At 47.1% G+C, this 16,476-nt stretch overlaps 2 protein-coding genes across 3 annotated transcripts in view; one reads left to right on the forward strand and one right to left on the reverse strand.

The window, feature by feature from the left end:
• The first annotated feature begins 38 nt into the window (after positions 1-38).
• IntS6 (integrator complex subunit 6) lies at positions 39-16,410 on the forward strand. 2 transcript variants are annotated; one of them, XM_089543697.1, is made up of 11 exons: positions 39-1,249; positions 1,335-1,412; positions 1,501-1,740; positions 2,228-2,405; positions 4,879-5,141; positions 5,964-6,428; positions 8,683-9,043; positions 9,916-10,052; positions 11,766-11,970; positions 13,130-13,267; positions 13,813-16,410. In XM_089543697.1, the coding sequence occupies exons 1-11, from the start codon at positions 1,133-1,135 to the stop codon at positions 13,986-13,988; spliced, it is 2,358 nt and encodes a 785-aa protein (XP_089399823.1). In that variant the 5' UTR covers positions 39-1,132; the 3' UTR covers positions 13,989-16,410. The 2 variants fall into 2 exon arrangements, with proteins under 2 accessions (XP_089399823.1, XP_089399824.1); XM_089543698.1 differs by having other exon boundaries at positions 13,133-13,267.
• LOC149341600 (transmembrane protein 256 homolog) overlaps positions 14,048-16,476 on the reverse strand; it is a 5,079-nt gene continuing 2,650 nt past the window's right edge. Inside the window, exon 3 of the mRNA XM_089543701.1 lies at positions 14,048-14,214. Within this exon, the coding sequence (XP_089399827.1) occupies positions 14,071-14,214 (144 nt within the window). The 3' untranslated portion in view covers positions 14,048-14,070. The remainder of the gene's footprint in view (positions 14,215-16,476) is intronic.

Consider the following 16,476-nt stretch of genomic DNA (forward strand, 5'->3'; position numbering starts at 1 on the left):
TCTTGTTTTTTGCCCAACACAATGGTATGTACAGGTAGAAGCAATATGAAAGAACATGGGAGCGCGTGGCCTCCGCGCATCGCAAAACGCTGCCACCTACAGAGGACGAGAATGGGTGACAACAGTGGCATGCTTACCGCCGATTCTCGCCGCCTTTCGCGACTGCCGGCCGCTAAGTGCGGCTCCCACACGCTCCTGTGTTCCCGCTCGTATTGCTTCTAGCTGTACACCTCAGCGTGCTTATGGTGCTGGGCAAGTGTTGGAGGTGAACAGCTGTGTATTTTCGGCGGCGTGGAAAAAAAAAGCTCGTAACAGCCGTTTGCGACTACTGTTTTGCCATTAACGTACTAAACCTTAGACGAACATTCATGTGGGAACATGTTTCTTCTTATTACGGTTTTATGCTATATACACCGACCTGCTAGCCCTTCACTACGGCCTCCCTCATAGCTTGAGTCGCTTTGGGACGTTAAAGCTCCGTTAACCATTGGATGCACTTTGCATAAACGGACATATGCAAGTAGCGGGCGTTCAGCCACGTTTACTGGAGCCGCTAGAGCAATGCACACGCTACTCCCTAACAGTCTTCTGAAAATTGTGCTCATGTGGCATTTCGAAGTGCCGTATTGCTGTTAAAATCCAAGGAAGTGCGATTATTTTCGAGCGATTCTCTCCTGCCGCTGAACTGCCCGACCATGGACCGATGCCGACGCGCCGACGGCCGACACTGACCGAAAGGAGAATCGCAATCATCTGCAGCGTTAGGGCCGTAGCCGTAGTTTCGGCGAAAGCAGCGAAAGCGGCAAAAGGACGAGAGGCCCAAAATTACTACACGTAGGGTACACATCCTGATTAACGTTTTAAATTAAGGATTAGTGTTTTTTTAATACCTTTTCGTAAGGAGCATAAATTTTAAGACAGCACGACGGGCAAGCTCTGGCAGTTCTTTTTACAGGCAAAAGAAATGAGGTCACGTGGTGTGCTCCCTGGCGTTGGCCTGGCCGACGCCGCCAGTGAAGTTTGTAGCGCGGAGCGGGACGGTCGCTTTGTCGGCGGCGTCTGCTAAGTGGGCTCTGTCCGAGTCTTTTCCGCCAGTGGACTCCCCGAGGAAACTCTCGGGGTGGCCAGAACTATGACCATCATTGTGTTTTTAGTGGACACGAGTGCTTCGATGAACCAGCGGACTTACCTGGGCGCCAGGTTGTCCGTGCTGGACGTCGCGAAGGACGCGGTCGAGCGCTTCATCAAGGTAAGGAAGACCGCGCGCCGTCGCCTCTGCGATCGGACGCACGCTCACCGCCGCGCCCTGGATTTCTTTGCATGGGTGTCGCCAGATCCGCCAGAGGGATTCGGCCAGTCGCGGCGATCGCTACATGCTGCTCACTTTCGAGGAACCACCGGCGAATATCAAGGTAACGGGACGAATGCACGCCGTGCGCTGGCTCGGTCGCGCTACTGGGCCCCCCAGATGATGACCGAAGCCTGCGAATCGCCTTTCAGGCTGGCTGGAAGGAGAACCATGCGACGTTTATGTCCGAGCTGAAAAACCTCCAAGCGTCCGGACTCACAACGCTGGGCCCCGCGCTGAAGAATGCCTTCGATTTGCTCAACATTAACCGCATGCAGACGGGCATTGACACGTACGGCCAGGGCCGATGCCCCTTCTACCTTGAGCCGTCCGTGCTGGTGGTCATCACAGACGGCAACCGGCTCACGTCTTCGGCTGGAGTCCACGAAGAGGTGAGCCCACCTGGCTTTTCGACGGGTGCCCGCTTTCGAGCGTCGGCACACGGGCCAGCCGAATATTGCAGCGAGGGGCTCGGCGATGGCATGGCCTAACCCCACCTAACGCCTCGGTAACGCTCGCTGTGGTCGCTTTTAAACCAGTGGAGCGCGTTGTGTTCGATCCGACAACTTTTGCTTTTCCACGGAGCAAGAAAACATTTACGCAAACGTTTGACAGGATGTCTACCTTGCAGCAATATGCATGGTTTCCTGGGCCTCAAGTAAGAACCAGAAGTGTTCAATTTCTTCACATAGTCAATAGGAGGCAGTGATAGGGGCCACAGTCTTCACACGCCACAACTGCATAAACTAACAAAAAAGTGTTGAAACATTTTTCTCTCGTTGCTTTACATTGTAGCTTAGTGCCGAAGCTGACCTGGAAAATCATGTACTTAAGTACGTGGTGCACACAGTAATTTTGCTGGTCCTGTGAACCACGCAGTTGACACTACCAATGCACTCTGCTGTGCCTGGATCGGAGCTGACAAAAGAGCCATTTCGGTGGGACCAGCGCATGTTTGCATTGGTGCTTAGGATGGCAGGAACCCAGGCACCTACGCAGGATGCACCACTAACGTCAGATGCTTCTCCCATTGATGACATGTGTGAAGTAACAGGAGGTGAGTACTATGACCTGCATCACTTTGAGCTTGCCGCCTGCTATATAGTGTACTGTATAGATAGTCTTCACGTGACGTCACGGGCGCCATCTTAGGGTACTGTGGCTAGCTTCCACAGTGTACGCGGGAACCGGTTCGTGGTGGGAGGGTTAACAAAACACCGAGGCTTTCGCTGCGCTTTCAGCACCCAGAGATGGCAGCCGCTGTGACGTCGGTGAAAACTATGTATATTTTCTTTCCCAGCCCGCCGTTTGTCTCGGCTATAAAACCCGACAGAGTTCGGTGCTCTCCATCTTTGTAATCTCTGACATGGGCAATAGGAAAGAATATATGTGTGGAAAGTCCGTGTTAGGACAACTCTGTGAGGCAACCAGGTGATGCTGCTTAGAAAGGAGGTGCATGCAAACATGACACCTAACGCTGCAGAATAAGCACTTTACACACTGGGCTTAAGAGTGTTAGTAGAATGCACTGCACAGCACGCTTCGAAAGGCACATGTGTGAGGCCAATAGGATAGCATTGTTGAAGACGTGACGAGTGTTTCGAGATGGTTCTTTTCACTAGGTACCAGCTGCATGTTGGTGTCTGCTAGCTTCCTGTGGCATTGTTGCCCCACACCAGAGCACAAAGTTTCTGCTCTTGGATATTCCTGCTTTATACCATCAGCATTGCAACTTCAACGTCCAGGTAGCACTCAAATGTTATAATGATGTATTTTGGCCATACGTTAAACAATATTTTGAATGTTATTTTTTATAATGTTATAAGAATGTTACAAATAACATTGGAATAACCTTTACCTAATCATAATCAAACATATAAACAACATATAAGCAAACTGGTAAAGTAACCTTGCATGACCAGGTCCACCAGTTGTGAGAGTACGCAGCTTCAAACAGCACTTAGCAAAGGGCAGTGAGGGCAACACGCTCTACAGTACAGCACAACTAATACATGGAACTCATACACTCGCCTTCTGATGGATACCATGGCCTCAAGCTTATATTGCCAGCTGTGGAGGATGTTCGTAAACAATAGTGGTGGGGCAGGAACTCTCTGTATCTGTAAAAGTACCAAGAGACAGTACTTGGAATAGATTTTTAATGTTGTTTTTAGTTATGTTTGAAATCACATTTAGAACTTGTAACATCGTTTTTTAGTTATGATTGGAGCATTCAAATAACATTTAGACTGCAGCATTGGTGTAATGTTTTTTGTTTGAACATGAAACTCCTGTTTACGATAGCATTACTGCACGTTACACAACAATTTTTAACATTATTCTAATGCTGAGTGCTACCTGAGATAGGATTAATTCTTGAATGTTTCATATGCACTAATGTTTTACTTCTACAATTAGGTCTCTTCACAGACAAGTGCTTAATCTGCCTTGGATTAACATTTCATAATCCCATTGTTGAGCTGCAGCCTGATGTGACCACTTTTTACTATGGTGGCAATGGGGAACAAAAACTAAATATTCGTAAAAGCACACTGATGCTTGTTGTGTCTCGCAGTCCAGAATAATTGTTTTGGCTGTTGCATTCTTTTCTCGTATCGGCTCTATAAAAGCCAACTACACCGCTTGTGTTTGCCCTCACCTAATCACACTTCATCTACCTGGGACCCTAGCAACCCTGCTCTAGCCAGTTAACTAGAAGCCACAAAAGCCTTGCTGTGCATCTAATTTCATCCAGCTTCCATCATACAGTTAGTGTAATAACCACAAAGTTACTTGTTGGTCTCCTGTTGCTTGCTACTTGATGCAGAATGCAACACCTTTTGCTTTGTTCAGAGAAATCATGTTCATTCCTCGTTGTGCGACCTCCTGCCATGTACTGGGCTGACCACATGTGAAATTTAAATATTTGTTATAGGAAATGCCTGACTTCTCTGCATGCATTCCTTCCTGCAACCTGTCCATCAGCGGAAGCCTGGACTAGGGGCTCTGACCACCTAGCTCCTGCAAATTTTTTTGGATCAATGTTTTCTCTCGATTTCTTCTCATGAATGGAACCATACCCCATAATCAGTGGCAACTGTCACCAACCTGCTGGTACAGCCAGCAGCTTTGTCTTGGATGTTCTGTGGGTATATTATACTATAAATTGATTTTTATAGATGCTTGAAAATTGTGTTTCTGCTTCAGAAGTTGGTGGTATTTGGTATGAAATTTTAATTATTGCTTTTGTATTGTGCATTGCATATATATTTTCGCCTTTCTGCGTTGCCTTGTTATGTTTTCGTAACCTCTTGGTTTTAATGTTCCGCTAATCTCGGTTGTTTACTGCCCCTCCTCTTTATAATGTGGCTACTTTCACTTTGTAATACACGAAATGTGTACTTATAGCAGAGCACTTGCTGTGGCATGTTTGTGTACAACATTCTGTGTGACATCGTTATTGTTTTCATTATTGTCTTTGTTGTGGGGCATGATTTATAATCTCTGCTTGTCCAACCGCTTCCCCACAGGCCGCTCCTTCTGTGTGAGCTCGCACCGACTGCTTGTGCAGAGCTTGGAAGCACTGGTAGCCAAGGTGCAGGGCGGGGTGGTCATCAACTTTGAGCGTGCAGCTGAGGACGTCTGGGAGCCCAACTGGCAGAGCTGTCGTCGACTCATCTATGTCCAGCGCTCGGCTCAGAAGGGCTACTCGGTGGGCCACTGGCCACTTCCAGAGGCATTCTGGCCTGACCTGAACTCTCCTTCACTGCCTCCACGGACTGCGCACCCTCAGGTAGGGATACCACCCCTCTAAGGGCAGTTTCCACAAACACGAAAAAAGAGATGCCAGGATAACTGTGTACTCTCTCTTTTTACTCTCAGAATCTGCTTGCCTCGATGTGTTCTACTGAAATGCACTGGCTGCTTTTCAGTCTGCCCTGCGTTTCTTTAAAGTATTTCTCTCTCGCTCCTCCTTAACTGCTGGTCTCTGTGCAGACAGTTTTATTGCGTAAGCAATACTGTGCCAGGTTTTGAGCCGTCGCGTAGCTCCCGGCGATGGCCGAGGTCAAACAGATGGAGCGCCGTTGCCATAGCAACCGTTTCAGCTGCGCTCCACCAGGCGGCAGGAGCGTCGCTGCCGCATGCCTAGTTGCGCGCTCTCGACGCATGTGTCGGAATGTGGAGAGAGGAGAGGGGAAGTGGGAGGGAAACAGGGAATAAATACGTGAGGCAAAACAGTTGCTGCTTGCTTATGCAACTTGCCTGGTTTAACCAGAGCTAAACCTCTGCTAATTTTTTTTTTTTTTGTCATAACTTAGCATGTGGCTCACTTTGAGGAAAAGGGCATTGTAGAACTTGTGTGCATGCATGCATTTAATTGCTAGGAAAAGCAGATGTTTGGCTGTAGGTGGAGCTTTGTTTTGCAAAGGCGTGCTGTTGATTTTTCCTCCCAAGTACTTCTTTTTGCATGATACTGAATGCCATGTAAAGTTTGAGAGCATAGCAAGTTGGATAGGATTCATTTCCGAAATACCTCAAGCGCCGAAATAGCTTTTCTGAAATAGCTTTTGCTCGAAATAGAGCTTAATTGCATGAACTTTTTTTCCCCACAAAGGTGCGTGTGTGTGGCTCACCAAGTGAGCCCCTCCTGCTGGACAACTTGCCATTTGACAAGTACGAGCTGGAGCCGTCACCACTGACCCAGGCCATCCTGGGTCGCAAGCAGCCCACGGTGGCCTTTGCCGTCTCAGTGGCTGGGGCAGCAGCCCAGAGGGGTGGTGGAGCCTTTGGCTACCTCAAGGCCAGCACTAGCCTGGCATGTGTGAACCTGTTTGTGCTGCCATACAACTACCCAGTGTTGCTCCCACTGCTGGATGAACTGTTCCGGTTGCACCGCTGCAAGCCACCACGCGAGTGGAAGCTGCAGTTTGAAACGTACCTCAAGGGCATGCCACTGTATTATGCGGGACCCCTAAAGCGTGCCCTGCAGCGCATGGGTGCCCCTAACCTGGTGCCTGACTCCATGGAGAACTGCCTTAGTTACACAGTGCTCAATTACCTCAAGCGCCTCAAAAACCAGGTGTGTGGCTTTGCAGTGTGGGGTCAAGATATCTGCTAGACCAGTTTCGAGTATCTATGTGTTTGGAGCATTTTGCTTGGAGGTGTAGTCGAAATGCTTTTGGTTCTTAAGGACAGGTTGTGCAAAACGTAAACGTGGGTTTTTTATGGTGTTAGCCACATTTTGACTGCAAGGTAGGCGATGTTTTAATTTTCTAGCCATTTGTTTGCTATTCCCTTGCAGACAGCCGACTGTATACATATATCGGTTAAGGTCTTTGTCAGGTGCAAATGCTTAACATGCCTTTTTGTTCAGTGTGTTTTCACGTCAACCTTTTACAGCAGGGGCTGTTTCTACTAGCCATCCGCTGGGGGATACACAGGTGGCCCAGTTGATGCACACGTTTGCGCCTCACCTGTCTGGTGGTGCTCTGCGCAACACGGTTAGCGGCATGGCTGATGGACGGTGCTGCTGTGCTTGCGTCGGAGTCAGCACATGTATTACATAATGGCGAGTGCTTCGTGCCATGGGCTTGCTTTGTTGACCACGTGACAACGATTGCGCATAGCAGATGTGTGAGGAGGATCCTCGAGAGGGGAAGGGAGAGCTTAGTGACAGGTGCTTCTCACTGCACTGCACGGTCGCCTCGCTCGACACGTGACCATTATGCTGCGCACAGGGTGGGTGAGGAGGTTTCTCGGTGAGTGGCACAGAAAGTTTTGACAGTCTTTGGAGTAGAGGACGTTGGCGCTGCTGCTTACTGCTCTGGTAATGCGTAATGGTGACTTCAGTGGTTTGAACAGGATGATGCGAGACATGTGGGTAGGTAGAGCTACAACAGCCTCGAGGTAGAGGGATACAATGGATGACAAATGATTACAAATTGCACACAGCTCCCATCTGGCTTAGTTTCATGGTGTAAACATGGCATAATTTTTTTTTTTCAGCTCTCCTCAAAATATGCACTAATGGTTGGAGCAGTTTTTCCTGTTTTTGCAACTGGAAACTTTGCCAAGCAGTGCCTATTTCTTTACTTGCTCAACAATGGAGCTGTTTGTAACATTTATCATATGCACAAATGCTACTAGGCCTACACTCTCTCATGGAGTTCTTTCTCCTTTCTTTCTTCTAAAGCAAAATTGCTGAATGGTTAGAGTGCTCAAAAGGGAAGGTCACATTATTATTTATTTCCATTTTTGAGCATTGTTACAATGAGTCACTGCCTTACTTTTTTTATATATAGATTGCTGTTTCCTGTGTAGCTCCTTGATTTCAGCAGTTCTATTAGGCAAGCCAAATATTGCATTGTCAGGTATTCGTGGCCATTTTGTTAAACTGCATAAAACAAACTTGTCAATAGCCGAGCTTTTTCCTCATACATTTATAGGTTTATTGAAGGTTGAAGTTATACTAATAGCCTTGCAAGAACCCACACAGTGAAATTATGAGAGGCATGTGCTTTCAAGCATCTGTGGTCAGTGTCCAGTCTCAGTTTACCTTTTTACACAAACTGATGCATCAAATTCACTGTGGCCAAATATGGTCGCACATGATGCCTGCTCATGACACACCATTGCTTCACATGCTGTAGCTCATAGCAATGCATCAGCTGGTCAGCAAAAGTGAAAAAGAGAAATTAATTTGGCTGGCTCATGCACCCACTCATTAAATAACAAAGTGACCTTTCAGCAAGAGTAGCACTTTTTACTGCGTGGTGAGGCAGGTTTATTAAAAACTTTAACACTGAATAGGGTTCTAGATGTCTTGAAGCTCAAATGCCTGTTAGGCAGGCTTGTCTTAAGTAGCATTGCCCTAAACTGTGCTATGTAAGTGTATGTCACAAAGTCGAATAATGAATTTCAGCTGAAGGTTCTATCTTCGTGACAGTTGTTCAGTGCTTGATGCAGGCACTTAAGGGGGATGAGGGGTGGCCAGAATCGGGGGGGGGATCCAAATCCAGTTCACCCGACCCCCCCCCCCCCCCCCCCAATCATTCTAGTGGAGCATGCATCGCAAAGTACTCCCCCCCTCGTAGTACAAAAAAAGTTGCCTGGGGGGCCCTCCCCCCAAAAAATTTCTGGCTGCGTGCCTGGCTTGATGTCATCTGGTCTATATGTACAGCAGCAAAGACAGTACTTCAATAACAATGATAGTTGTTGTGCTTCATAGTTCTTGTGTACTGTGTAGAAAAAAAAAAATATAATATGCGTACCTAGTGAAATAATGTATCCTCCTGAAATAATAGTTCTAATCCGTGACTGTCTCCATGCGACAGGCCAAAGCCGAGTATGAGAAGGTGGTGAGTGCAGTGGGCGGGCCAAAGACTGGCCTTGGGGCGGAAGGTGTGCGAGTGAGCCCCGGAGTGCCACGGCCATCGACGGGCGAGGTGGCAAAACTCTCTGAGCTGGCACTCAGCTGGAACCCAGCCCTGCGTGAGCGCCTGCAGGGCCTGCGCCAGGAGCTGAACGACTTCCCGGGCTTTGCCCTGGCACCGGCGCCTCCGCGGCCCCCCGACACAGCGGAGGCACCCCCGCGGAACCCTTTCGACATCAGCCGTGCCTCCCTGCTGCACCAGGTGGCACGGATGCGGGCACGCTACCTCCACCCGGGCACTGTCACCCGGTTGCACGATGCTGGTGAGGCCTCGCCCTGGCTAGGCCTTACCTTTGTTCATAAACAAAAGGAACGGGTTGTCTGAAGTGGGCGGTGAAGAACTGAATTGTATTTGTTGTAAAAGAAAGCTTGTACTGTATGTTCACAGCACAGCAAGGTCTTATATAATTTTTTTTTTTTTTACTGTTTGCAGCCCTATAGGACACTGATGATGCATGCTAAGGTGATGGAGTGTAGGATTTTTTGCTTGTCACACGAAGATGCTGGTTTGAAACTGTGCATTTCATCCCAACTCCATTTCTGGTAATTTCGAGATAACTGGAGGAAAGAGGAAGGGAAAAATTGAAAGCATTACTAAAAAAAATGGATAAAAAGTTAACCAGAAAGAACAGGGTACATTTACAGTGGTGTACACCATATGAAGCAACATTTGGTCTTTTTCATCGGTGTAATTGTTCTCACTGAGCCCGGATTTCTGCCAAATGTTGCACCAGCAGTCCAACCTTTGATTTTTTATTTACAAACCTGCTGTCACATTTGTTTTGTTTTCTGTGTTTTCTTTTAGCGTTTAGGCTGAGGTACATTTATAGACACAATAGACTGATGGAACGGGTTAGTGAAGTAGGAACTCTTTAACTTTTTGAATTTCTGCATGTCCTGTATGGTGATAGGGCTGAATTGTTTCTTTGTGCAGTTGAGGCAACATGAATTAAAATGTAGAAATAACAAGGTTCTTAGTGATGCAAGCTGAGGTCTGTGTTATTTTTGCGTTTTATTTCATGCAGCCTCAACATATCATACTATGTCCTTGTGAGCTGTGGTGTTTATAGCTCTATAAAAAAGAAAAGACAAAATAATTTCAACGCACTGAATACTATGTGTGTTGTTTGTGCAGAGCAACTGCACAACCTGCCTGTGAGCCAAATGGGCAACTATCAGGAGTACCTCAAGCGGATGCCCACGCCTCTGCGAGAGATCGAATCTACGCCTGTGCGACAGCACATGTTTGGCAATCCATTCAAGATTGAAAAGGTACGCTTCACTTTTACATGGTTGCACTATCAGCAGGTTCATGGCATTGGCTGGCAATGTGGGGAAGGAATGTACGTCATTAAGGCTGTCGCGTCCCATTATGTCTGTTCATTTTTTAATGCTGATTTCTTGCCACTGGTAGCTGGCATTCAATTCGCACCCAGCTAGTGCTTGGTAAAGCTCTGAAAAAGAAAAAGTTGATTTCCACAGCTAGATCAACAACTTGTGCCACCTCACTGCTGCTAGCTCCCAAGATAGGAAGCTCACCAATTGAGCCACAGTGCATTCAGTGGTGCATTCGGATGTTCCAAACACAGTTTTGTGTTACTGCGGACAACACAAACGTGTAGTATGTAGCACGAGCACGTTGGCGACATTGTGGTCGCTGGTATCACGAGCTGTGCAGCACAATCGCTGAGCAGTGCACACGGCCATGAATGGGTAAAATCTTGTCAGCTATGAACAGATGCAAATCCATTTGTGTAAATTTATCTCTCGTGCTTCAGCATGGGGGTTTTTCTCATTCTTGGTATGAATTTCGACTTAACGCAGATATTTTTCGTGATCCCGTGAAATTCGTATCATGAGAGCTCTTTGATACACCCGGTATCATTGAGATTCTTTAATATTCTCTTAGCACACCCCACACCACACAGCTTTAATTTTCAGTATTTCTCTTTCGGCATTATGTCATCTAGTGGCATTTAAAGGGACACTGAGGATAACTTGTGCAGTTATTATCCTCAGTAAAAAGCGATTCATTGGCTCTTTCTGGGTGTGTTAACGTTTCTCCGTCAGCAAACAGATGCATTTAGTGCCAAGAAAATTGACTTTAAAAATCTTCCCACTGGTCGATTCAAAGTCGTGAAATCCTAACCGAAAAGGGCGAATTGCCACTTTTTTTAAGTAAATGGCAGTGTAGCACAGCCTCTGATATCTGCTCCACAAATATCAATGTCGACACATGCATTTACTTGTGAAATCATTGAGCGATGGCAGCACCCATATTTTCTTTTTGTCTTTTCTCTCCGATAAAAGCTCTGTCTTCGGTGAGAGTGGTATCTTTGTGATTGGAACAGGATACCCTATCGATGCAAGCCAACTTGAGTTTGTCCTCAGTGGCCCTTTAATCCAGGCTTGTAGTGGCATTGGCAAACATAGGGACCCAGCCACTTGATGCCTCTAGCTATGTCCACATAGCATTTTTCCGTAACAGCACTCCCTTGGGGACAGTGTTTACAGAAATTTAATTGGGAAGTGCCATTGCCTGTTCATCTAGCAATTCTGTGGGTGTGAATAAATGTGTGTATGTGTGTGCGTGAAAGAGGAGGGGGGGGCCTCATTCTGAGGGTAAATAGCATACAAACAACAAGACAACAAAAGGATGTGTACTAATTGTTGCGTCCCTCGAGTGCAGCCTTTGTCAGAACTTAGAGCCCAAAGGGTTTGCTTGTGGGTCATGCTATGTGGCTTATTTTTCATCAACAGCATTCCAAGCCTTTTGAAGGTGATAGGACTTCCACGGTTGGTGAGAGTACCACAACACAGCTTAGAAGCAAATGCCTTGTGCTTCTTACCTTTGACGAAGGGTGTACATGTTCTTATGTAGTACATCCACGTTATTTTGGTCTGGTTACCTGCCACACTGAACTGTTGCCAGCTAGTCCAGCTTGCCATTGAGGAGTTGTTGAGTTGGGCTGGCTTGCTGTGCAGCGCATGATGGTGGATGAAGCTGACCTGGACCCAGCAGCCAGCCAGGCACGGGGGCACAAGCGGCCCGCACCCGAGGCCCCCGGGGGACCCAGGGCTAAGCGGCGGCCGGGGCCGCTGCCACGCAACTTTACCCGCAGCCGGAGCCCCATGCCAAGCCCCCCGTCTCCTCAGGAGCCGCACGCAGCCAAACGGAGCCCACCCAGGGGTGAGTTGCAAAGACTGTGGGCGCATTGTCGGATGTTTTGACCTGGAATGACAACAAAGTTTGATGGTAATAATGGTGTGTCTACTGCTGCCATCACCCTATTATGGAATTACCAACTCATGCTGAACCAAACGCTAAGTGATGGCGCGAGCTGTGCTAGCTTATGGAGGGAATCGCGGTGATGCCGACATGAGCATGATCGGCTTGTAGAGAATCAACCGTGACTGCATAAAGCTGTTGCGATGAAAGTTTGTGAGATGGCAAGGACATACAGTGTACCCCATCTCGACTAGCCACACATACTACTCTACTCCCCAGTGTTGTGAATTCCCGACGTACCATTTGCATGCCATGTACTCATGACTACATGGAGCTTGGATACGAAGTTTGTTGTCTGCATGTTTTCAGCAACTAGAACTTTCCGGTCAAAATGCTTGCGGTCACTGTAAGCAAGCTGTGTGACGAAAAAGGTGGCGCGAATGTGCGGCTTCCAGTGAGCGTCCAAATATTCCTCACCTCTCATTTTCCGACAAATGTTGCGGGGAAAATAGGATGGTATTTATCCAACGATGCTTGCTGTCTCCGAGCCTTCGAGTTGGTTCAAGGCCTTCGAATTGGCCTTGTGCACAACTCTTGAGTAGCTGGCCAAAATGGACCAAATGCAAATCAGTGCTATTGGTGGCCAGCTGACTTCTCAAAATATTGGCAGTGCTAACAAAATTTCCATGTTGGCTTGTGGGTTCATTAGCTAGCATAATGTATAGGTAATGATTATTTTCTTTGATTCCCTCACGATTCGAGAGTTGTGAAGGAATGCCCCTAGTAGCATTAGAAGGGTGTGTGGTGTAATGGTGCGATTAAAAGGCAGGTAACCGTCAGTACTGACAGATTTTTTTGCACTTGTATCCTTTTCACATGCTCTTTGGTTCAGTCTTGCGTTTATTTTTTTGGTTGGTACTTTCACCACACTGAAACTGCGATTGAAATGAACCCTTCGGTGCGTCCTGCCTATTTTATTGCAGTGGAATTTTGCTGCATAGCACCCGGCTGGAAAGAAGGCACCCATTTGTTTTGTTGGCTGAGATTACAGGCTAGATTATCCGCAGATTGTTATTGTTTGACTCTTGACGCACACTGGCTCAAGTGGCTGTCTTTGCAGCAGAGGAGGAGACGAGCAATGGCTGGGCGCCTAGCGAGCCGGCCTGGGAAGAGAGGAATGGCCAGGTGGCACCACCGTGGCGCGACAACGGTCTCCTCCGGGGGTGCTTGCTCAAGGAAGTGCGCAGGCCTGGCCGAAGTAAGTTTCGGGGCAGGGCATGCATCGCCAGCGCTCGGTGGATGTTACCGGACCCAGAAGTCCTCATAGCTGCTTTGATTTTCTACCTTGATAACACTGCAAAAGGGCTGCAGTTGACAAGAAAATGGGACAGAGCACCAACTAAAGCTGAAACTTCAGCATGGGAATGCAGTTTGTACATGTAATAGCCAGCTTGCTTGTACAGGTTCAACAAAAGAAAAACTGCAAAAGCACACGCAGTTGGGAGGTTTTTAAGCAAAGATATTGCCTCAAATACCAAGGGCTTTTGTGTATAGTTTTAATTTGTGGCTTTACTTGCACATGGTGGTTGTAGTTGTGCAGCATTCTGTTACCACATCAAATGTTTAGTTATTGGCCAGTGTGTTGTTGTGTGCCATCCTTTTGCATCGTCATCCAGGTGGAGCTTGCACAATTCAGCCATTATTCCACTCCATTACTGGGCATGCAATCATTCTTAAGGGACTACTTTGCTGTCTCCTATCAGTGTCTTTGTTGACCGCCTGTTGTCCGGTTCCTTGTTGCAGATTTTGAGCGGCTCTTTGAGCTGCTCGGCCTTGTGCAGGGGGGCCTGGAGACGCAGGTGTGCATGGTTCGTCACGTGATCCACGAAGCGGGGCGCTTCAAGCGCCGCCTGCTCATGCGGCTGCTGCAGGACTTTGAGCAGCGGCTGGTGGACGCTGCTGCCTTTCCCTCAGCCTAGGGTGTGCACACACACACACACACACACACGGTGGTAGATATAAGGAACCGGAGCGTGTCTCTGTCGTGCACTTTTATTGCAATCACAAGAAGATGCACAGCCAGGCCAAGATTAGCACAGTGCCGCCAAAGGGGGCCCCACCCTTGACAGAAGGGTTGCCCGTCAGGGCGTACACGTAGCACGAGCCACAGAAGAGGCCCATGCCCACCAGCAGAAGGCTGCCCACCTGCAGAGGCAGAGAGGAAAAAAAACCCCGAGTGAGCAAACAGAGGCTGGTAGCACACGCTGTTCATGGCACGTTTGTTGGTGTGCATTCAGAAAGGTCGCCACTGGTTTTCGACCCTTTTCAGGGACCAGCCTTTTTTTCTTTCACATGCATGCCACACTCTCTCAATCACCACAGTGGAAGGCACTTGCATGTGCTACTAGAGGGTGAACTTCAACAGGCGCTTATTTAGAATATGTCCCTTGTTGAAAATTTGCGTGTGTGTGGGTTGGTTCCCGGCACCCAACCTGACACTCTGCAATTTGGAGGCTTTCTTCTCATCACTGTAGCATCAAGATTTCTTTCGCTGCATGAAACGCACGGGATTTCATATTTGCAGCAGTGAAGTTTCCACCAATTCAGCATCGATTCATCTCATTACTCGTCAGAAAAATGGCCATCATGCCAGTCACTATCTGTGACAGCTCCTGATCACAAGTTGCCTCTATGAGGGCCCAATAATTGCCCTGGAAAAAATAAAAAGCTAAATAACAGCAATAATAAAAATGGCCATCAGACATTGTGGCAAGAGTTGCTCATTTCAGACGTTTGCATCTGCTTCAGCAAAGTGCAGATTAGTTTTGGACATAACCAAATTTAACAAGGCATAGGTGGCTTCCATCCCCTTGTGTTGCACGATTGCATAATCATGCTGCAAGTCGTATTGTTCTACACTAATGAATGATATAATTAGCAATTGATATAATTAAATGCACTGCACAATTATTTTTTACTGTGCAGTTCAGCCACACAATACGTATTTGTGCCTGCACTTCTTAAAGAGTGTTCACAGTGAGGTAACATAACATTATCACAAAGTTATTGAAGCTGCCGTGCAAAAATATTTTTCAGCTGTAGTTTCCTTAACCATTACAATTAGTACTCCTTTACCTCTCAAGAGCTTTCATTTGACATGCATTTTCAGTCTCATCACAGTAACTTATCCTCTAATCGTTAGTCTTGCCTTTTGCATTAGTGACAGTGCAGATTTTAGTTGCATAATCGTAACCCTCAAAAGAAGCAGCAGTCTCATGCTGGTCAGCACTAAGTGCCATGTGTCATGTAAACATTGCATGTCCACCAGCTCTACATTAGCCTCTGTCGCTCGGTGGTTATGGCGCTCTGCTGCTGACCCGAAAGGCACGGGTTCGATCCCGGCTGCGGCAGTTGAATTTCAATGCCGAAATTCTAGAGGCCGGTGGTCGAAATTTCTGGAGCCCTCCACTACGGCATCCCTCATAGCCTGAGTTGCTTTGGGGCGATAAACCCCCATGAACCAATCTGCATTAGCCTCTGTCTGCCTTGGCGGGTTCTCCCTCATGCCCTTACATTGCCACCATTCCATTTGTGAGGCATGGAGAAGAAGCCGTTCACCTTTCTGCTGAATGCACGTGTTGCCCTGCTGCTGGTTGAACAGCCCCAGTCGAGCATACATTATTTTTGCGGTTGAATGGCAAGGCACATTTCCATTGTCACATGTACAGTGAGCGCACACTGCCTTTCACCTGGCACTATCATTGCTATTTGTGCATTTGTTGTGGATTCACCAACAACCGGTTTCTGTGTGTACATACCTGCTTCATTTTATACTATGATATTCAGCTCTGTGATGGACTGGTTCATTTCATACTCGAGGTACCTGTACATAGGAGACTACTAACAATCATTAACTCTTCAGCAGTGAAAACGAGAAGAGTGTCATGTACAAAGTATGGACTGAAATGTGTGCCTATGTGTCATGCCATTTCATAGCCATTGCCGACACACAGTCGAGTTTACACGAAGACTTCTTTATTTTGAGTTTCGGATGCCTATGTCAATTATAGGTTACCCATCTGCTTTGTTGTATTGCCGCATGAAATGGTAAACTGCAATGCCAGGGTAAAGCCATGATTTTTATTCAGTGCTGGCGGGTCTTTCAGTCTCAAATAACATGAACCGCATTCACTTGGACGGAGCATGCAAATGTATTTAGAAAAGGGCAAATGGAAGAGAAAATTTTGCAGGCAAGAACTGATAAAACCTCACTTCTTTGGGGTTTGTGTGTTTGCTCTAAAAGAAAATGTTAGCAATGAAGGCTGTTTACATCGACACTTCTGCTGGAAAACGAAGATTTTAATAAAATATGCTATAAGGAGTATGCCATCATTGATGAAACATTTTGCATTGCTCTTAGGGAAACTTTTCTTTTGCTGTCCTCACGTAAACATTATCTATATCAAA

The sequence above is a fragment of the Amblyomma mixtum genome, chromosome 5, assembly GCF_055824585.1.
Source record: "Amblyomma mixtum isolate Tamu chromosome 5, ASM5582458v1, whole genome shotgun sequence".
NCBI classification, from domain to species: Eukaryota; Metazoa; Arthropoda; class Arachnida; order Ixodida; family Ixodidae; genus Amblyomma; species Amblyomma mixtum.

Bases quoted from the DNA above. Each gene is read 5' to 3' on its own strand.
- IntS6 (XM_089543697.1), top strand. From the start codon at position 1,133: ATGACCATCATTGTGTTTTTAGTGGACACGAGTGCTTCGATGAACCAG. The intron at 1,250-1,334 runs GTAAGGAAGACC...GGGTGTCGCCAG, and splicing joins CGGTCGAGCGCTTCATCAAG to ATCCGCCAGAGGGATTCGGC. The intron at 1,741-2,227 runs GTGAGCCCACCT...TGAACCACGCAG, and splicing joins CGGCTGGAGTCCACGAAGAG to TTGACACTACCAATGCACTC.